General features: G+C 47.9%; 1 protein-coding gene across 1 annotated transcript; it reads left to right on the top strand.

Moving 5' to 3' along the window:
• The first annotated feature begins 883 nt into the window (after positions 1-883).
• Positions 884-17,610, top strand: Cyp24a1 (cytochrome P450 family 24 subfamily A member 1). Its single transcript, XM_050152861.1, has 12 exons — positions 884-1,593; positions 1,764-1,954; positions 2,703-2,796; positions 5,078-5,174; positions 7,918-8,009; positions 8,947-9,058; positions 10,352-10,497; positions 13,162-13,328; positions 14,237-14,315; positions 14,915-15,112; positions 15,211-15,330; positions 16,283-17,610. The coding sequence occupies exons 1-11, from the start codon at positions 1,336-1,338 to the stop codon at positions 15,319-15,321; spliced, it is 1,545 nt and encodes a 514-aa protein (XP_050008818.1). The 5' UTR covers positions 884-1,335; the 3' UTR covers positions 15,322-15,330; positions 16,283-17,610.
• The last annotated feature ends 4,696 nt before the right edge of the window (positions 17,611-22,306 follow it).

The raw sequence follows: 22,306 nt of genomic DNA, 5'->3' as shown, positions 1-22,306 counted from the left end.
ATTTCCTTTCCAGAATTAAGAAAGTGAGTTCTGTCCTATTGTAGCCAGCCACAAAAGCGCGATCACGTCTGTGGGTAGCTCCGCTTGCTTTAGGTGAACTTTAGGTGGGGAGTGGGGTTCTAGGGAATCTGTGGGCGCCTCTGCTCTGCACAGGGTGGGTGGATCGCCAGAAGGAAAGGCTTAGGGAAAGGGAGGGAAGCTGTCCAAAGGAAACTAAGCCATGCCCTCCAGCGCATTCCTCAATCTCCAGAAGAGTTAACGCCACTAGCACCCTTTATTGATGGAACTGCGGACACACACCTATGTACCACGCATTGGTTTATTCAGTTCCCTAAACAATCCTCTCTGAAGCATCTAGGAATCTGGTAAAGAAATTCTGCAAACAGTACTGGACTTTCCTGCCTAACTTAAGACCCACGGTAAGAAGGTCACAGCCTCCCTTTTGATGCGTTCTATACTAGTCTCAAGTCCCCTCCTCCTTTAGGCGCTCAAAAAGGCAACTTTTGTCCAACGGTAGTCCAGCTCAGGTTGCATAAACCTGTCTCCCGGGATGCTGGAAGAATCCCGCTCTCCACTCGCTTGGCAGGCGCTGGCAGCCTTACGGGCTGTCCTCGGGGACCTTGCCCGCCCTGCGTGGCGATTGTGCAAGCGCAGCTTCGGGCAGCTGCAAGGCCAGCTGCAGCCTGCAGGAGGGCAGGGAGGCGCGCTCGCAGCGCACTCGCTGAACCCTGGGCTCGACGCGCCTTGCCCGGGTTATCTCCGGGGTGGAGTCCACGGTGCGCAGCCCAAGGTCACCCTAGGCCTTGGCGCCCTCATTCACCTTGCTGACTCCATCCTCTTCTCACTCCCGTCCCCCCCTCCCCGCGTCCCTCCCAGCTTTGCCAGCAGGTCCCCCTCCGCCCTACTCAGCATGCTCATTGGCCATCCCAGCATGCCCTACATCCATAAATACGAGGTCCCTGAGTCTGGGAGCTTTAGGAGACACACCGAGGTACATCCGACCTGGCGGCATCTCTTCTACCCTCCTTGACACCCTGTGGATTCAGACGGGAGAAGTCAAATTTGGAGACCCACAGAGGACTCGACTCAGAGCTACCAAACCTCGGCTGCTCTTCTCCAGCCCCTGTGACCAGCTCAGGGCAGGCACCTGTGCCCTAAGCCGCTGAACTTTGCAGCATCCCTGGACATCTGCCTCTTGGAAGTCCCTCCTGCTCTATACCACTCCACCACACCGGATTCTGTTTGCCTCTTTTCCCAAATCACCAAGACTTCAGAACCCAACACCACCTCCAAAACACTTTACTCTTCCTCATAACCCACGTGTCTCCTGCTACTATGAGCTGCCCCATTGACAAAAGGCGTTCTCTGATTGCCTTCCTGAGCCGGCTGCGGGACCTTGGGCAGCCCCCTAGAGGAGTGACATCCAAGGCGTACGCTTCCCGAGAGCCAAAAGAGGTACCCCTCTGCCCGCTGGTGACAGGTGGTGAGAGTCGGGACGCCACCTCCCTGCCTGGACCAACCAACTGGCCACTGCTAGGCAGTCTACTCGAGATTCTTTGGAAGGGTGGCCTGAAGAAACAGCATGACACTCTGGTAAATAACTTGTCACTCCCCCCTTCCTTCCCTATTCCTTCGGGTCGGAGTGGCCAGGCGGGGGTGAGGGGAAAGGAAGCTCACTCAGGTGGCCCGGCAGCGGCTCAAGGAAAAAGCTCCCCCAGCACCAAAGGGTGCGTGCTGATGGCATTAGGCCCGCCCCTCTGCAGGTAGAGTACCACAAGAAGTACGGCCAGATTTTCCGGATGAAGCTGGGCTCCTTCGACTCGGTGCACCTGGGCTCGCCGAGCCTGCTAGAAGCTCTATACCGGACGGAGAGCGCGCATCCCCAGAGACTAGAAATCAAACCCTGGAAAGCCTATCGGGACCACCGCAACGAGGGCTATGGGCTGCTGATCCTGTGAGTGTCCTCCGCGGGGTGGAGACGGTGGGGGCCAGGACATGCGGGGCAGTAGGGAAGCGGGTAGAGTTTCTTAGGGTTGGACTTTTCTTATGCAGAACGAATGCAAAAGCCCCTGCTCCAATGTGTGCAATCCTCAAATTATAGTGCAGACGTGGGTCTCCCCAAAGAGCCTTACAATGAGGGGGATGCACACATACCTGCCTCCCCACTAGGACATAACTAAAGCTCCAATCTCTTTTAATTTAGCTTCATGTTCCTGGTATAAATATGGGCAAGATTTAACCCTAATGTCAAATCAAGTGTATATAATGTATATAATATATATGTATCTACACATATATAATTTCTGGTCGCTTTCATCATGCGTCTTCTCTTTGATCCCCCCTCTCACTCCCGGGGAGACTCTACCCGGTCCCAACAACTCCCCATCCAATTTTCATGTCTCTTTTGTTGGTGTTTATGATTCCCTGAGGTTGCTTGCACGAGCATGGGTGGGGTTATTTAGAGCCCTGTCAACTTGATAGGAGCCTATACTACTGAAGAAAAATAACTATCCCTCCCCCATCGACCATGAACAGCCATCAGCTCCCCCAAGGAGCAGAGGGATGCTGAGAGCCCCTCTCGGGTCCCTAATGGACAGCGGCGCATATTCAAAGCGTGCTAAAATTCCTGAGAATTTTCCTGGCGACCTGCAGGGTTAGCTTACACTCTTTCCGGGCGCCCTAAACGCAATCCGTCTCCGCAGGGAAGGAAGAGAGTGGCAGAGGATCCGCAGCGCCTTCCAAAAGAAACTGATGAAGCCGGTGGAGATCATGAAACTGGACAATAAGATCAATGAGGTGTGTGCGTGGTCCTAGGGTCAGCTTTCCCTGGGCTCTCCAGGACAGAGAGCTGCCGGTTAGTCTTTGGGTCACAACCTTTGAGGGGCTTTTGCAGTCAGAATAGGTGCACAGAGGCAAGAATGAGGGTACCAAGTGGGAAGCGCTCCTGTAGGCTAGTCTTCTGACAATGGAGAGGGATGAAATGGGATGATGTGTCCGGAGAGTTCACATTCCATGCCAATGGATGGTCCGGAAAAGATCCCCGACAATGGGCAAACCTTACCCTTAAGAACGACTTTATACCGTGCTAACGGACTTTAGCAACAGCATTGAACCAACAGGGGGGCATGCAGTTGTGGTCTCTTCTTATTCTTGTTCACGTTGGAGGTTGATTTGAGTTGGACCTGGACCCAGATGGGCTCCATACAGCTTAGGAACTCCTAGAAGCCGGATAATTAATATAACACAGTAATGCAAGCCCCAAGTCAGACATTTAGCAAGCTGCATAGTTAAGCCTTTTCTTTTTTTTTTTTTTTATTTATTATGTATACAGTGTTCTGCCTGCATGTATGTATCCCTGAAGGGAAAGGGCACCAAATCTCATTACAGATGGTTATGAGCCACCATGTGGTTGCTGGGAATTGAACTCAGGACCTCTAGGAGAGCAACCAGTGCTCTTAACCTCTGAGCCATCACCCCAGCCCTAGTTAAGCCTTTTCTAGAGGGGCTATCTGCTCCAAACCCAGCTAGCTATTGTCATGTGGTGGTACACACCCAGGGTCATCTTGTGGTGGTAATAGGGATGTGTTAATAAGCCAAGTTGTGGAAATCCATACATGATGTGAAATCTCTTGGGGTTTTTTTGTTTGTTTGTTTTTCCTTTTTCTTTGAGACAAGGCCTCCCCGCATGTAATCCCTACTGGCTTGGAGTTTTCTATGTATACCAGGCTTGCTTCAAACTTATATAGATCCACCTGCTTCTGCCTCTCTAGTCTTGGGTTAAAGGTGAACCCCCATGCTCAGCTTTCCTTCTTTTTGCTTTCTTTTTTTCTTCCCTTGGCTTTTTTATATAAAATTCAAATTACTTTTAAATGCATCGCATAAGCAAGCTAAGCATGCCCATATGTTACCTGCAGGCCTCCGACCATTCACCCCTTCTCTCGGGTATAGCTTAGCAAGTCTTCAGTTATTTGGACAAGGGACATAGCATCTCTGAACTGTTTCTCATCTGTGATGTGTAAAATATGAGCAATGGCTGTGTCTCCTGCCTTGCAAGGTTGCAGTGCAGGTCAGCTAAGATAGCACACTTTATAACCACGTATGGTCCCTGACACACTTCATAAGTGTGAGGCCTGAGTCACCTCAGGGTCTGGTTTTGGAGTCCAGCAGCTAGAGGCCTTGTATGACTGTCCCAAAGTTGCAGCTCTATCTACTGAGGAAGCGATGTCCAGAACCTGTAGCTTTCCTGGCTCCAAACTCCACATCACACAAACAGCTGATGGGAAGACAGGCTTCTGCCCAGATGTGGAAGTGCAGCGTGGAGATGCGGCTCTCAACTTCACCCCAGTCCCTGAGCCGCTGTTCCAGTTAGTCTGACTCCGCCCTCGGGGTTCACCCACCCAGTCTGCCCACAAAGTATGCTTTTCTTCTTAGAGGATCAGAACCAGAGCTGGGGAGATGGCCCAGCCAGTGAAGGGCTTGCACTCTTTCATGGAGACCTGAGTTCAAACCCCAGAACCGGTGCACGTGTGTGTACTCCAATCATGGAGTTCAAATCCCAGTACTGGTGTCTGCGGGAGTGGGGGTAGAAACAGGAGGATCCCTAGGAGCTCATTGGCCTGGCTGGTGAGTCACATTTCAGAACTCCAGGTTCAATGAGAGACCCTGTCTCAAACAGTAGGATATGGAGCAACAGAAGTAGACACCAAATGTCAACCACTGCCCTCCACACGTGAGTGCTCACCCCCACACACACACACACATACACACACACATACATACATACATACATACATACATCTCTCTCTCTCTCTCTCTCACACACACACACACACACACACACACACACACACACACGTGAACATAAGACAATTGCCAGAAATACCCTTAAGATGAGCCTGAAGCTTGAGTTTCTGTGGCGACAGGAAGAGCTTAGGAAACAGTGAGGGACAGACCTGGAGAAGGCAGTGTATAAGTAGTGCCAGTCACCACCAACAGCAGAGATACCCTCCTGAGCTCGAACTTTCTCTGTCCCTTCAGTGACATAAAGATGTATCTTTCCTGGTTGCTTTCTTTCAAGGTCTTGGCCGATTTTATGGGGAGGATAGATGAGCTGTGTGACGAAGGAGGCCGCATCAAAGACTTGTACAGTGAGCTGAACAAATGGTCCTTTGAAAGTAAGTTGACTTTGTAGTCTTGTTCGTTTAAGTTTGCAAGAGATCTGGGGGATGAAACTGAGCTCTTTTTACACTTCCATAACGACAGATGGACTAAGCCATGCAAACCCGTTTTAGTTATGACCTGTAATATAGGTTGTTTATGAAGTCATCCAACAAGCACTTATTAAACAAATCCTATATGCCAGGCACTGTTAAGTATTAGGGACATGGCGAGGGACAAAGTGGACCGTGTCTTTGGTGTCACAACCTACAATTCTAGAGTGACAGATACAGGACATTTAAAGGACTAAAGAGCAGACTGTGGGCCTCGCATGGACCTTGCTGAGGGGAGTCCTCTCCACCAAGGAGACAAAAGTCAGGAAAAGAGGAAGTTGGAAAGGCCTCTTTGGATGAGAGTTCCAGACAGTGGAGCCGGGAGTGTAAAGCCCCCGCCCAGGCACAGTGTATGCTCTTAGCGTGTTGGCTGGAGGAAAAGCAACAGCAGCTGCCCCTCCCGAGCGCTGGGGGGTAACTAAGCAGAAAAAGGTCCGTGTGCAAACGCGAAGACCTGAGTTCAAATCTCCAGAACTCACACCAAGTCAGACACAGGAGCACAAGTCTGTGATCCCAGTGCTCCTGTGGCAAGATGGGAGGCAGGGGGGAGGGAATCCTGGGAAGCTCCCAGACCAGCTAGACTGGTGTATGAAATCACAATCCACAATAAGGTAGCTCAGGCCTGTAGTCCTAGCATTGAGGAAACTGGGGCAGAAAGATGGACATGAACTCAAGGCTAGCCTGGGCTACACAGCAATATCCTGTCTCAAAAAACAGGGGAGAAAGTTTATTTTCCTTTATCAAAAAAATGGGTCACGTAGCTACTGAAGCTGTCCTGGGGCCTCAGGATTATTATCAAAATTCCAGATCCACCTTGATTTCTTGCCTATAGACCTGATTTCTTACCTGGATGCCCTGGATAAAACTGGAGTTGTCTTAGGGGAAAAGCACTGTATAAGTCAGGGGTAAACTGGGGTAAGAGCAAGAGAAGAGTTGACCTTGTCCAAACAGCAGCTGCATTTGCGCAGGCGTACAAACTTTGTGGCATGAGTTTGCAGTGTGCACCCAAAATAACGCCCACCACTGGGAAAGCAGCTCTTCCTGGCTGAATCCACCCCTCTGCCTTGTCTTCAAAACCACAGGGATGTGCGAGGGGGTCAGAAGCGCTGTGTCCGCGGTGCCATTCCATGCTGATAAGTCCAAAACCCTGTGATCTCTTAAGTACCTTTCCCAGAGGGGACCAGCTAGTTATTAAACCTAGGTGTTCATGAACAAGGAAGTTTGATGTTGATTTTACTGTAGTTTTTGTGGAATGGTCATTTTCTAAACGATCTTTATCCATTCATGACTCTTCCTATATAGGATTTACCATGACCACGTAAGCCTTTGTATTTAGTAGACTGTCAGGGAACATTCCCAATCACTGATCTAAGTTTACCTGGAAGGGAAACAGTAACGCCTCATAACTTCAGGATCAGCCTCACAGTTGTGTGCATGGCTGTGAGAATAAGTGGCAGACACTGCTTCACAGTCAGGGGACATCCCAGAGCTGTGCCACAGGCTCTTGGTGGCACCCAAGCCAGGCCTTGTGGGATAAAAAGGCTACTGAAAGCTTAAACCAGATGCATTCAGTCAGGAAAGTCAACAGTTACAGAAGGTACCCTTTAAGACAAGTGGGGGGCTTTCTAAACAACCACAGAGTGGATCTGGTAAAGAACGGGTCAAGCTCTCAGGGACATTAGTAATGTATCGCGGCCATGTAGGACAAAGCCGTCATTCTTAGATTAATGCTATGGTACAGATGCAAAGCATCGTGGGAACTAAACACTGTTGCACATGCTGCCACCCACACCAACCCACATACATCCCCGTGTGGACACACAGTCAAGGAGAGAGGAATTAAAACAACATGTTCACTCACCACATCTAATTCAGGGGACGTGGGTATCCTAGAATTCAAATTTTCTCTATGTAAAAAGTTTTAAAGACTAAGGAATCTTATTTGAAAATAGGTTGAGCCTAAACAACATTGTTAAATGGAAAAGAGAACAGAGAAACACTTGTCCTATGCTGGTCCAGTACCTGGAAGGTACTGGGAACTTAGTCCCTAGCTCAGCTTTTTCCAACCCTCTTTCTCATGGTGACTTCCGGTAGCCTGAGTTTGGCAGCAGAAGCCAATAACTACTCCAACAGCCTGAGTGAAAGTACCGCAGGTCGGGCTGGAGAGATGGCTCAGTGGTTAAGAGCACCGGCTGCTCTTCCAAAGGTCCTGAGTTCAATTCCCAGCAACCACATGGTGGTTCACAACCATCTGGAATGAGGTCTGGTGCCCTCTTCTGGCCTGCAGACATACATACAGACAGAATATTGTATACATAATAAATAAATAAATATTTAAAAAAAAGAAAAAGAAAGTGGCGCAGCTCTCTGAGCCAGTGATACACCTCTGTCCTTACCTCCCTGTGACTGATGTGGACAGTGTGTCTCTCATCAGGATGGGAAGCTCATGGATCATTTGCTCCCAGAAATGACGTCTCGAGGCAGAAGGGAGTGTTTCTGGCCTCCTTTCTCACTCTTTGAAATGTTGGTTTCCTTCCAGAAGAGACCACAATGTCATGAGACACAGGACTCAGTCTTTAATAGCCGGCTAATCATAGACTCTGGTGCGCTACAGTTAAATAACAGTAGCGATTATTCCCAATGACAGGCATCTGCCTCGTGTTGTACAAGAAGAGATTTGGGCTCCTCCAGAAGAATGCTGAGGAAGAAGCTCTGACCTTCATTACGGCCATCAAGACGGTAAGCCGTCTCTCTGGGCAGCCTAACAGAGCTTGTCCCTGCGTCTCCCACGGAGGAGTGTACACACTTACATATTTTCATAATTAGTCCATTCACTTTGATATCTATATTTTAATATATATATGTGTGTGTGTACCCATCACAAACATACAAAAAGCCTATTATTTATCAGTCTAAGCAAAGTTATTTTACTACAAAAAAAATCATTTTAAACTTACTTAAGGTGTCTCAACTAATGGCCACTTGGTTCAAAGGTTACCTTTTTAAAGTTTCAGAATGTTTCAGGCTTTACAGTTTTCAATAGTGTGATAACTTGAGATATCATAGACGCAGTGAAATTGATTTGGGATTAGCTAAGGATTCTGTGGTATTCAGAAGCTGGACTCAATAGACAAATTATAGCTTTCCAGTTCTTTCTTCTTCCTTTGCAATTAGACCATATAAAAACTGGGGTGGTGGCACAGGCCTGTCATACCAGCCGCTTGGTCGAGATGCTGAGGCAACATAATTCCACGTTTGAAACGGGTTGGGACCACAGAGTGAGTGCAAGGGCAGCCTAGGAATGTAATGATCCTTTGTCTCAAAATAATAAAGCAAAAGGAATATAGCTTAGCTCTATAATGGATGCCTTCTTAGCAACCAAAAGGCCCTAGGTTTGATTCCTAATATAAACCAAATGTGTGTGTATGTGCGTATATGTGTGTGTGTTTGTGTGCATGTGTGTATATGCATGAATGTGTATGCATCAGAAGGGTCATGAGACTGATACTCTTCATTAAACACAGAGTACAAAGCCATCTTTGAGATATGAGGGAGCTGGAGGGCCTTTGAACCCCACCCTTTGGAGATGCAGGAGTCTGATTTAGGATCCTCCCCCTCCAAGAGAACGCTGGCTTAGAGAGAAGAATGCAGGGTCCAAGTTCTTGTGTTTTTCCAGATGATGAGCACGTTTGGGAAGATGATGGTGACCCCCGTGGAGCTGCACAAGAGCCTCAACACCAAAGTGTGGCAGGCACACACTCTGGCCTGGGACACCATTTTCAAATCAGGTAAAAGCCTCCTTTCCCACTTCCCACGGCAATCCAGTTGTCCTGACCCTGTGCCCAGGACAGGCCTCGTGTGATCTACCTGACTGGGTTGTCATGATCTTCCCATGGCCATGCTTCTGCTCCTCTCTGCAGCTTTCCAAAGTCACAAGCATAGCGGGGCGGGGGAAGGGCAGCAAGAAGCAGCTTTCTGTCACCCACTCTGCCAGCTGAAGGTGGCTCAAGGAAGAGTTTCAGAGACAGCCTTGAGTCCGTGTGTGGTGGCTTAGGCCTGTGTGTTACCACCTTTTCATCTTTGATTGCTCCATCTTTAAAATAACAAATGACAGTGATTCCCACTTAGGTACAACATTTAGTGCACAAACATTGGGTGATTACAGTATTTTAGTGGTTAGAGCTATTCCTGCGCCATGACATGGGGCATTAGGAGTTCTGTATATGTTTAACCCTTACGCAAACCCACACCATCAACTCTTCCATGAGTCCCCAAGGAATGGTCCTGAGACACACTGAAGTAGCTTTCCCAAGACCCCTGACCAGGCCAGGCTTCAGACTGAAATGTGACCTACACTACAGGCGACCACCCTGTCCACGAGCTCCATGGTGATTTTAATTTGGTGTCTGCCCACATAACGAATTGGAGTGAGAGAGACAGTTGTCTGAGTGTTTCATAAATGCTAAATAGTTTGAGTGTCAACAGTGTTCCCAGGCACTGTACTTGTATGTATGGTTAGTAATGTCCACAGCCAAGTTTGGAATATGCGCATAAGGCCAGTTCTCATCCCCTCTCATGCTGATCCCTTCTGGGCGCTTTGCTCTTGCTCCTCAGAAGGTGACTATAGACCAGGAGCACCTGCGCAGGGCTTGATAGAAATGCAGGCTTCAAGGCCATACATGGTGGTGTGTGCACTATGTGAGTACTACCAGCACTCTAGAGACAGAGACAGGCAGATAGCCGAGGCCAGCCTGGGCTACAGAGCAAGCTCCGGACCAATCTCCAGACCAGCTAGGACTACATAGTGAGTCCCAGTCTGAAGAAAGAGAGAGAGACTGGCTTCAGGCTCCCCAATCACTGATTCTGAATCAACACTTTTAGAAGATTCCTGGCGGATCCTGAGAGGTCCTGAGAAGTGTCGGTCTTGACCAGTCCTTGCCAGTGTAGTGAGAATAGTCACTGGGCATCTGTCTAGTAAATTGTCAGTGTCCCTGGAAAGACTCGGTGTCACAAGGTCTTCTTGGGTTCTTGCCCTCACCCGAATTTTCAGGCTCTCTCTCCTTTCTGACTCTGTTACACAGTAAAGCCTTGCATCGACAACCGCTTGGAGAAATATTCCCAGCAGCCTGACGCAGATTTCCTTTGCGACATTTTCCACCGCAATCATCTTTCCAAGAAAGAACTGTACGCGGCTGTCACGGAGCTTCAGCTCGCTGCGGTGGAGACGGTGAGGGTGGGCGGGGACTCGGCTAAACGCTGAGTTTTTAAGCAGCTGCGGAAATCGTTCTCTCCACCAGAATTACCCGAGTAGCTACAGTCTCACAAAACCAGCAGTAAGCATCCCATAGTGAACGCCGTGGGGGACGCAAAGCTTGGCCTCTCGGTGCTTAAGGGCTTGGCAGGTACTTTGTGTAACAACGTGCTCCAATGAGAGCGCCATGAGTAGGCTCTGGCCAGCACCGTGGCGGATATTGGAACTGACCGGGGAATTTGGAAGCCCATGATCTGGCAAGATAACTTAAGTTTCTCAAGCTTGAGGGATGGAGAGATAGTTCAGTTGGTAAAGTACTGTCTGTGCCTTCATGAGGACCTGATTTAAAAAAAAAAAAAAAAAAAAAAGCCAGGTGAGGTGGCCCAGATGGGTAATGCCAGGGCTGGGGATGTGGAGAAAGGAGGCCGCAGGGGACAGGCAGAGTAGCTAGTCCAGGGAGAGACCCCGCCTCAAAGAATAAGGTAGAGAGTGGTTACGGAAGATGCCTGATGTCAGCCTCCAACCTCCACATGTGTGTACATACATGTGCCCCAACATGAACACACACACGGATGTCTTTCAGTAATAACTCAGACTACCCCCATGGTGACTACCTGTGGCTGATTATATTATAAATAAGATGAGATAAAAATCAGAATACAGTCCTCCAGATCAATAGTACATTTACTGCTTCAAAGTACCAACAAGATGAGCTTGGGGCGGCTTGGTTTTGATTTAAATGCAGCAGCTCGTGTGCAATCCACCAGCTGATTCTCCTAGATTCTCCATGCAGCCGCCTCCCGTTCCTGTCTTAAGCTGTCACTGGTGTGACAGGTACTCAGACTCCTCAAAACCCTACATTCTGTGCCCCTTAAAGCCTCCAGGCAGAAACCTCCCCGGTTGTCGACTTCTTTGCATTTTCCCCTTTCATGGCTTCTGGAAGGAGAAAGGCAGGGTTCCTGTATCAGGAGCACACCCCTGTCTCCCCCTCACTGCAGGGGACTGACAGAAGCAGTAAGCCATCTGATCTCCCTGTGAGATTGAATGGCAGGCCTTTCCACACAGCAACAAGGGCCATGGTTCCTCTGTTTGAAGTGTGAATTCCATGAAAGCTCTGGCCTTGCTTTGTCTACAGCATCATTCCAGGGACACAAAGGAGCACATGGCATATAGAAGGCCGGCAAGGAACGCTTACTGAGCAAATAAAAGAGGTCGAGAACTCTAGAGCGCCTACTATATGCCCCGCCCTTAAAAGACCACTAGGAATGAGAGGCAAGGTCTTGTTCCTTGTAGAACTTAGATGGCAGCGGGGAGGAGGAGGGCTGCGAAGGCACACACACACACACACACACACACACACACACGGCTACTTCAGATAGTGGTATACGCCATGAAGGAACATTTTCTAAGCAAGGGAGTAAGCTGGCCAGGTTAGGCTTTGACAAGTGGACTCCTGGTGGGTGGAGAGCGAATTTGCTAGAGAGGTCAGTTAAGGAGACAGGTGGTGCCAGGACAGGCTGAGCCCTTGAGGTTTCCTTACCCACTTCCCCTGGAATTAAGCTCTGCCGTCTTCCTGAGGGGCCCAGACAGTGTCCCCTGGATGTGGTGAAACTGAACTTACCCAGCCCCACAGAGCCCTATTTGACACTTGTGGTGAGCCGCTCGCTGATATGGTTACACACCTGATCCATTTCCTTTCCAGTCCCCTTTATTCTGAAAGCCACCTTGAGCAGATCAGAGAGGCTCCATTGCCTTTAATGTGGAGGCCCCACCCTCTTCCTGCTCTGTAATAATGCCATCCATGGTTTATTTGCAACCGAAGCCACTGGCCCTCTGACATGAAGAAGCCTGCCTGGGAGGCATGTTCTTCCAAAAATAATAAATACCAGCTGGCTCTGGCCCGTCCTGTGCTCTGCCCATTAGTGTGGGAGTGGGCCACGGTGTCAGTCCCAGCGCCTTGGTGTCTGCAGAAGGAGGACATGACCGCCATGTTTAGGAGACTGTTGGGTTTAAGTCAGCTGAGGAGCTCCACGTGCATCTCACTTCTGCTGGTGACGATGGTGACTGCTCCTTATTACCTCCAGGAAAGACACCAAAGATCCCCTTAAAAGGCCACCAGCCTTTGCCAAAAACAGCCTCTGGTGGCTTCTTAGCATACTCAATTCGATATTAGAATTTATTCCCTGTCCCCCATCCTTTTTTGGCAGGGTATTGCATTCTCAAATGAAGACATTTTGCATGTGGCTAGAACCCTTTTCATGCCCGTGGGTCATTTAGGGTGTAGCCAGAAGAACTTGTGTTAGATTCCAGAAAGGCAACGCCTTGCCTTCAATCACACTGGGAAAATATCTTTAGACAGCCTCTCATTGGCACCACTAGAGTGTTCCTGCCCTTTCTGGACTCAGTTTTACATCAAGTTTTGCCCACTAAATAAGTTTTACTTCAATTTTTATTTTGAGGTCATGCTGGAGTCACGTTTAGGTCTGAAATGAGCCCCAATAGTCCTTAAATTACCCAGCTCTTGTCAGTAGTACGTGCATTTGTTCGCGCTCAAGCAGTTCCGCTGTGGTTCAAAGTGTGACCTTTGGCTCACCTGATGGCGGATTGATTGGCAGACTCTCTAATCTGTTTGTCTTTCAGACAGCCAACAGCTTGATGTGGGTTCTCTACAATCTATCCCGGAATCCCCACGTGCAAGAGAGGCTTCTTCTGGAAATCCAGAGCGTGTTGCCTGGGAACCAGACGCCCTGGGCGGAAGATGTGAGGAATATGCCCTACTTAAAGGCCTGTCTAAAAGAGTCCATGAGGTAAGGACAGGCCTCTGAGTCAATACTTGAGAAAGGATCTCTCTTGCTTTGGGCAATACATTATGTCACTAGAAAAGAATTCTCTTAGAACATAATAGTGACACCTCTAGATGGCTCTTCTCAAGATACCTCCCCTGGCTGATTATAGGCATCTATCGAGCTAGAGAGAAGGGCCTCGGTTCATATTCATCACTTTCCAGACCTCAGGGGCCAGCTCTACAGCCTGCCTGTGATGGACGCTGTCAGTAGGAGGGAGCCAGCTGTGGCTGTAGGGTTGGAGATGTAGGTGGAGCAAGAAGACAGAGACAGACCTCTTTGTCTTCTAGCCTCTAGCTCTTCCTGGAAAGCAAACTTCCAGCTTTCGGATCAGAAGGAAACAGCACCACCTTTGTGGAGAACAGAATAGAAGGGATGCAGGCTTTGGGTGAGACATGAGATGCACACAGATTGAATGGAACAGAATAATCGATGAGCCACTAGCCAGCCTTGTAGAAGGGAACAGAATAATGGATGAGCCACTAGCCAGCCTTGTAGAAGGGAACAGAATAGTGGATGAGCCACTAGCCAGCCTTGTAAAAGGGATTTAACTAACGTGATAAGAAAGAAGAGGCAAACATATTGAAAATGAGGGATTTGGTTTTTTTTATAAAAACTGAATTCTTTGTGGACTCATACACTGTATCTTGATCATATTCACCCCTGCCCCAACTCCACGCAGATCCTTTGCCTTCCTTCAGTTCCCCAGCAGCTGTCAGTGGCCAATAGCCCCTCAGGGTAAGAGACAGGGTTTCGTTCTCACCCTGACTGGACTTTGACAGCGCCTCCACTTCTCATTCTGTCTCTGTTCCTAATGCCACATCAGAGAGTGGTCTGTGGCCACCTTTACAGCTCCGGTTGTGATTTTTCAGGCTTACCCCAAGTGTGCCGTTTACAACTCGGACTCTCGACAAGCCGACGGTTCTGGGTGAATACACTTTGCCCAAAGGAGTGAGTATATTTACATATCTGTTCCTTAGCAAAACTTGACAAGGTTACATTTCCCAAGTGTTTATCCCATCTTCCTGAAACTTTTCACCAGGAGAGCATTCATTCTGGAGACCATAGAAAGATTCACCCTCCTCTTCATCCGGAAAATGGAGAGAGAGGAGGTGATCATGAGCATGAAACCCAAACATGAGGAGCTCTGGGACTGGGGAGGGGTTTCAGTAGGTCAGATTATGCTGTACATGTGTGAGGACCTGGGTTTGAATCCCCAATACCTGTGTAGAAAATCAGATGTGGTTGTTTGGGTCAGCATCGTGCAGGGCAGGCAGAGGTTCAGTGGGCCTTGCTGACTGCCGGCTTAAATCGAGGTTCATGGAGAAACCCTGTCTCAAAGGACTAAGGTGAAGTGTGATGGAGGATGTCAGGTACCCTCCTCTTGCCTCTGCGTGTGCACATGGGTACATGTGCTACCCCGCACATATACACATATATCATACTCTCATTAACATATGTCAAGGAATACAACCATCATTATTGTGTTTCTGTCGATTATTTTTGCTTCTGATTTTTGAAAGTATCATCTCTTTCTGTGTGTTTTTTAGACAGTGTTAATGCTAAATACCCAGGTGCTGGGCTCCAGTGAGGACAACTTTGAAGATTCCAAACAGTTTAAACCTGAACGCTGGCTTCAAAAGGAGAAAAAGATCAATCCCTTTGCCCACCTCCCATTTGGCCTTGGGAAGAGGATGTGCATCGGGCGTCGACTGGCTGAGCTGCAGCTCCACTTGGCTCTTTGCTGGGTAAAAGTTCACTGGGTTTCTGGAACCACATTCTGGGCTATTCCACAAGGCATGGAGAGAGAGAGTTAATTCTGCTTTCATCTCAATGTGTGTTACAGATCATCCAAAAATATAAGATTGTGGCTACAGACAATGAACCTGTCGAGATGCTGCATCTCGGCATCCTGGTACCCAACCGGGAACTGCCCATTGCATTCTGTCCACGGTAGGATGCTAAGGTGAGTGTCTGGGTCCCTGATGCCCTCGGGTGCCTTACCTGGCCAGGAGTGAGGCTAGCTTGAAGATATCTAGACTTATCTTTATTTCTTCCTACCTCCCCCCTCTTTCTCCTCCTTTATTCCTTTTTTATTTTGATTGTGTGCGTTTGCATGCCACAGGAGTGTGGATACCCACTTAAGTCAGAAGAGGGCATCAGATGCCCTGGATCTGGAGTTACAAGTGACTGTGAGCTGCCCAGCCGACATGGGTGCTGGGAGCCCAGTTCAGGTCCTCTGCAAGTGCAACAAGTGTCCTTGGCCATGAAGCCATCTCACTAGCCCCATGTACTAGTTCTTTTTTAAACTACTGAACTGTTTTCTTTCTTTTAACTTGGGCCTGAGTATGTCACTGAAGCCCTATGCTAAGAAATCGCTTCTGCAGTAAACCCCGAGCTTTGCCAGTCTGGTTGGTCTCCTCGTGTACATTACAATGAGCTCAAAACCAGTAGTGTGGCCAGAAGTGAAGATGGAGACACTTTGTTGTCTGATGTGGATGGTGATATCTCAGCCTGTGGCCTGACAGGCGCATGTTCATGCTTGAAGCCAGCCTCTCTCGCTCTGTCTTGGACAATGTGATTAAGGTCAAGAGAGGAAGCCATGGTGGTGGGTGGATTATTTAGAGTAACACAGTTATTGTTGGAGCTTCTGAATGAGGTCCCAAGAAATACAGAAATACTTCCATGGTGTCTGCAAGTGACAGAAAACATGTCAAACTCTGAGAGGCCACAAGAAGTGGTGGTGCGGAAGGAGTGTTAATTACAGGCCCCGGGCATCAGCAAGGCCGGAGGGCACATTCCACTCAGTCAGCTACACTTTTGGCAGATACATGTGGTAATTTTAGTTTTAGTTTTTTGTTTTCGGATGATTGAAGTATCCTGTGTGACCTATGATGGGTGTCTACTTGATTTTCCAGATTTTTTTTTCCACCGAGATCAAGACCAGCAATCTTTCCCTTTCTGCAAAAACGGTGCTTATGGCTTCGGTGTTCCTAGATGGCAAACGTCAAGAACCTGATCATGGGACAGTCTGCCATGGATGGAGCACAGTGCCTTCTGTAGAACTATTCTAGAAGCTATTGTCTACTCAATGATGTTTACAGAGACCCATCAGCTCAGGGAAGCCCATGAAGTGTGGGCATGCCAGCCCTACCCCCAGACTGCACCACTGGTTTACATCAGCCAATCACAACCCTCCTCCCTTCTGTGGACTTGATCAAGAACCTGCTGCCCATCCCTCTTCTGTGATATCACTAGGAGGCCAACAGTCAGCCATTCTAGCAAAGGTTGCTAAGCGTTTCTGCTCTCAAGCCCAAAGAAGCATCCTTAATTCTCATTTCCAGTTTACAAAGAAAGTCCTGTTATGGCTTAATTGTCTGGGGATCTGAGATGGTCTGACAGCCCATTTATTATAACTCTGTTTCTGCCAGATTACAGACTGAATATTTTGAGAAATTCTTTAGTGAAGCCAGCTCCTTGTTTGAGAATGCCTTGCTCATGCAGGGGACTGTGTAACTTTTATGTCATCGGTACCCTTTCCTCCGCGGTCTTGGAGTGTGGATGAATGAAATCAGCAGTTTCTAAGCTGTGCATGTGCTGACACGTGTGTGTGAGTGTGCATGTATGTTTGACTGTGAGCTCTAGGCTTCAGTCTGCTTTCACAGAGATGACACAGGGTACCCAATTTAGGGTACCCACAGTGCGGGGCTGTGTCCTGAGATTTAGTCACCGCTCAAAGGTACTCATTAAAACTCTAAGAATGGGGCTTTCCGTGCCTTAATTTCTTTGTCTATTCAAAGTGATAACGGTAATAGATGTGTACTTCGAGACTACCTGTGCGGCTTATGTAGTGTGACTTGAGGCCCCCAGGAAAGCATGATGTCATCAGCGCAAAATGTGGAATTATGCACGGCTCACAAACTTAGACATGTTTATGCGTGACTTGTGCATTTTCTAACCAGCACTGTTTTCTATAGAAGTTTACTGTTTATGTCTGTATATTTGGTAAAGATTTCCCTTTTAGGTTATGGTTTTAGGATAATTCGGAATATGCATCCATATGTACATTTGAATGAATATGTGTGTACGGCTAGTAGAGGTTTGTCCCTTCTCTCTCTTGTGAGATTATTTTTAGAGTTATCGATCCAGAGACTAAAGATGTAATTCCATGGCAAGAGTGTCCGCCTAGTCTATGTGAGACCTGGGTTCAAGCCCAGGACTGCCAGAAAATAAAAGGTAAAATAAACAAGTACACCCTTGTTGTCAGATTTCGTTTTTATACGTTTGTCTTTCTAAAAATTATTCCATTTACTCATTCATTCATTTATTGGAGGGAACCCCTGCCACATCACACTGGAAAGGTCAAAAGACAACTTAGGGAGTGGTTCTCTCTTTTCAGCATGCATGTGCTCAGGATCAAACCCATCCTCAAGCTTAGCAGCAAGCACCTTTACCACCGAGCCCTTTAGCCAGCCCTTATATTTTATATCTTTGAATTCTTTGAAAGTAAGAATGATTTTTTTTAATTTAAATACCAGAGAGATTTTTTTTTTCTCTCTTTGTTATGCCTCAGACAACTGCTCTTCAAGCATTGAATGTTATTTTAGTAGTAGAAACTGTGTGGTCATTAAGTTCAGATTTTGACAGCCCCTTGCCTGAAAGAGGGCCCCTTAATAACAAAATAAACTCCAGCTTCTGCTCTTCCTGGCTTTTCAAGTCGCTTGTCCATATTTCCTACCACAATGTCAGTGTTTATGTGGTCACCATGACCTGACAAGAGACAGCGTAAGGGAGGTGGACTTATCTGGCTCCCGGTGCAAGGATACAGTCAGTTCATCATGGCAGGGAAGGTATGCAGGCAGGAGCCAGGCTGTGTCTGCTGGGGCAGGAGGAGCAGAAAGCGGCTGGCTCACATCTCTGCAAACCAGAAGGGAGTGGTACCAGGCTACAACCCTTAGAGGTCCTCCAGCTAGATCCCACCAGCGGGGGACCAAGTGTTCAAACACATGAACACCTGGTATTTTACGTTTGTTAATATTTACATTAATATAGTATAACCACCATCGCCATCCTGCCGGCTGTAGCCTCTGCTGTTTCTCCCCTTGACCACGGTTATAGCTCTAGCAACTCACCATCAATTCTTGTCTTCCATATGTGTGTGTCTGTGTGCATGCGTGTGCATGTGCGTGTGCGTGTGTGCATGCGTTTGTGTGTGTGTGTGTGTGTGTGTGCGCGCGCGCGCGCGCGTCTGCCTGCCTCTCCCTGTCTCTCTGTCCTTCTGTCTCTGTCATTCTTGCTCTGCTCTGCCCTCAGGTAATGCAGGCTGGCTTTAGACTTGCTCTGAAGCCAAACTTGAACTATTAATCCTGCCTCCATCTCCTGAGTGCTGGGATTACAGCCACGTACAACCGTGCCCAATTCTTCTCAATCTCAACTCTGTCTCATCCCTACTTTGTGACTGGCTCTCCACTCCTTCAACATAAAGATCCAATTCTGCAAACTGGCCTTCCCTGCCCCCTAAAGCATAGATCTGCCGGCTGGATAGCTTAGCTCAGCCCATGTCAGCTATCACCAGTGCCTCTGGACTCTGACCACACAGCCTTCTGTCCCTCTTTTCCAGTCCTTCAAAACTGCCCTCTTCAGATCATGCAGACATATGATGGGGATGTACTCCTAGTCACACTTAGCTCTCACTGTCTCCAGGTCCAATGGGCAAGACCAGCTCAAGAATTGTCTTTAAGGAATATTACAGATGCCAGCCACCGGGAGTGCGGGGAGACCAGAGAAGGCCCAAAGAAGGGAAAAGAGCAGCAGAGGGTCAAACTGGAGCAAGGACAGTGCCTGCTGCCCCTTACCTTTCCATGAGAATGTCTCCTAGAATTTACTCTGATCTAACTGGTTAGAGCCATGACAAGTGTTTCTGAGCTGCTCCTCTGGGTAGAAGAGAGTGATTGGTAGAGAAACTGCCAAGCGGGTGACAGAGGAAAGGTAGGCTGGAATGGCCTTTTAACCAGCTTCAGCCAGGGTCCATCAGTCAGTCCTAGTTGGAGCACAAGGTTGACTGGGAGAGAGGCTCATGCGGATCCAGAAGCCCCAGCGGAAGCAGAGCGGTAGACAGGAGATGGATTCGGCTACACTCCAGCCTCATTTCTGGTGTGCATCTCAAAGTGGGAGCTCCTTGCCCTACCATGTGGTTCCAGGATGCAGGCATGTGTTACTTGCAGAACACATGTGGACCGTTGACCCGACTGGATCACATCATGTCATTTTTGGAGCGGAAACCCCCTCTAACGCTGTTGATGTGAAATCCTAAGCTCCAGGCTCAGCGTGTGAGAGCTACTGTAAGCCTTAGGAGCCATGCCTCTGCCTGCTGATTCCCAAACCCAAATCCCTCATGTTCCTCTGCTCCAGAGAAACACCCTTGAGCTCTGTGGCCTACAAAGTCCAAGCTGGCGTAAGCGGGAAAACTCGGCTTTCAGAAGTGATGGTTACACCTGGGTTTCTGCCACAGAGAAGCCATTCCTTGGTATCCAGGTCCCCGTATTCTCATGAGGCTTAGAAGGACGGGCTTGTATTTTGCTCAGGGCTTGACTCAGAGGAAGAATGGCATCAGAACTCATATTTCTCACTCAAAGATGTGGAAATGAAACACATCCCTTTATAGGGGTAGGGAGTGTCAGACAAAATGTCCTGAGCCCTGGAAGCAAGGAGATGTGGGAATACAAGCATAACCAGTTCTCTCTACAAATAGAGAGTATCTAAGAGACTTGGTGGCAATTATAACCTTAACTCTCCTGGAAAATTATCAAGACAATAGATAATCTCCATTTTAATCCCAGTGTTCTGGATGAGATTTTATGCCAAATATTAAAAAAAACTAAAAATATGCACATTGAATTTGACATACAATATGTGATTCAGTGATGGGTACTAGCAACATTTTTGAGCCCATCCATCCCTCTGGCTTCCTTAGCTGGCGCTGTCAGAACTGCCCATCAGTGTGAACTTGCTGGAGGAATATATTGTTAAATGGACTGTAATCTGTCACTGGCATTCCATGTAACACTCAGGCTGCCCTTACTTAACCAGTGAATCCCGCTGAGTGTTCAATGTGTTGCATTTTGAGCCTTTCATCACCAGGAACAAGAGGATACCACAATCCATTTTTCTACGTAGCCTGTTCCAGCTCAGGAAGCCTCTCCCTTTAAAAAAAAAAAAAAAATCCAAGTTCATTTCAGCAGAGAATAACTTTCAGACACCAAGACCTGGGTCCTAGGTGTGGTAATCTAGATACTCTGGGCATTTAGTCTTTAGATTTATGACATAGGTTTCCCCTTTGTATGCTGTGAATACAATTGGTTAACTAATAAAGAAAACTGGCTTGGTCTTATAGGGCAAAAGAATAGAGGTAGACAGGGAAAATTAAACAGAATGCTGGAAGAAAGGAGGTGGAGTCAGAGAGAAGCCATGTAGCCCCCGCTGGAGACAGATGCCAGACAGAACTTAGCCAGTAAGCCACTGTCAGGTGGCAATACATAGATTAATGGAGATGGGTTAAATTAATATGTAAGAGTTAGCCAATAAGAAGCTAGAGCTAATGGGCCAGGCAGTGGTTGAAATGATACGGTTTCTGTGTAATTATTTCGGGGCTCTGAGCAGCCAGGAACCAACAAGCAGCCCCTCCTACCACAGATTTAGGTGTGTAGAGAAGGGGGGAGGGGGAGGAAACAGACATCCCAGTAGGGAGGAGGAGGAATAAGAATACAGACAATCAAAGTCTGGTTGAATGGTATGTGTGAAGTTTTTGCATTGTTCTTGTAGCTTCTCTGATATCCTGTCAATATAAAACAACCTCAGATACAATGTGACACGGATCAGTGGTTCCACTAAGGAGGCCAGGGCTGAGTGCAGAGTGGGTGGCTTCACTCTGAATCCCAGGTTCTCCACTGTGGGATGCTGGGCACATGGTTTGAATTTTTTCCACCTTCAAAAACATCACAATGTGCTTGACAGCATTATTGAGAGACTAAACTAAAGATAACATGTCTAGACCCTTGAAGGCTGCCTTTGTCTTCTGAGGAACGACAAGTGTCTGTCTGCTCTTTGCTGGTCTGTTGAGTTGACTGGTTTATCCCTGCGTTAAAGTGTAACAGCTCAAAGACAGGATGAATCTTTGCATGCTTCTGGCTTTCACAGAAATCCGATCCAGTCTGCATGACTCAAAAACCCCGAGGCAAACCACAAGTGGGGATGCCTGCCTGTAATGCCAGCATTCAGGAGGTAGCTGCAGGAGGATCGAGAACTCAAGGTCATCCCCAACTATGCAGGGAGTTTAGGCTAGCCTGCGTACATCAGATCCTGTCTCAAAAGAAAAACAAACAAACAAAAAAAGCCTGCACGCCACTGATGATCACCAGAGCCCTGCACAGATGAGGCATAAGCATCTGGCCTTGGCTCAGCCTTCTCTCTAGGTCGCCTGCCATGGCTGGCTTCAGATACCTGCAGACTGTTTCCCCGGATGTTTCTATTCTCTATGCACTTCACCAACAAACTAAACTGTCCTAATATCCAGTGTGATGTCTAGCGTGATCAGTTTGGCAGAACCCAGAATCACCTGAGAGATGGGCCCCCAGGTCGGCCTGTGAGGAATATGTTGATTCACTAATTGTGGTGAGAAGACCCACCATTTGAGGTGGCACCATTTTCTGGGTGGGATCCTGGACTGTAAAATGGGGAAAAGGAAACAAGCCATGGCATGCACCCACTGTCCTCTTCTGCTGTAGATCACGTTGACTAGCTGCTTCGAGCTCCTGGAGCCTTGAACTCTAAGTCAGAATAAACCCTTTCCCCCTTATTTTTGTCAAAGTGTTTCACTGCAGGAGTGGGAATAGAGGCTAAAACATCTGAATAAGGTAACTGATATTTGTTAAGCATTTTCTAAG

Source organism: Alexandromys fortis, unplaced genomic scaffold (genome assembly GCF_014885135.2).
Source record: "Alexandromys fortis isolate MF-2015 unplaced genomic scaffold, M_Fortis_MF-2015_v1.1 scaffold_81, whole genome shotgun sequence".
Lineage (NCBI taxonomy): Eukaryota > Metazoa > Chordata > Mammalia > Rodentia > Cricetidae > Alexandromys > Alexandromys fortis.
The sequence above is the reverse complement of the archived record's forward strand: the minus strand, read 5'-3'. Positions and strand labels throughout refer to the sequence as shown.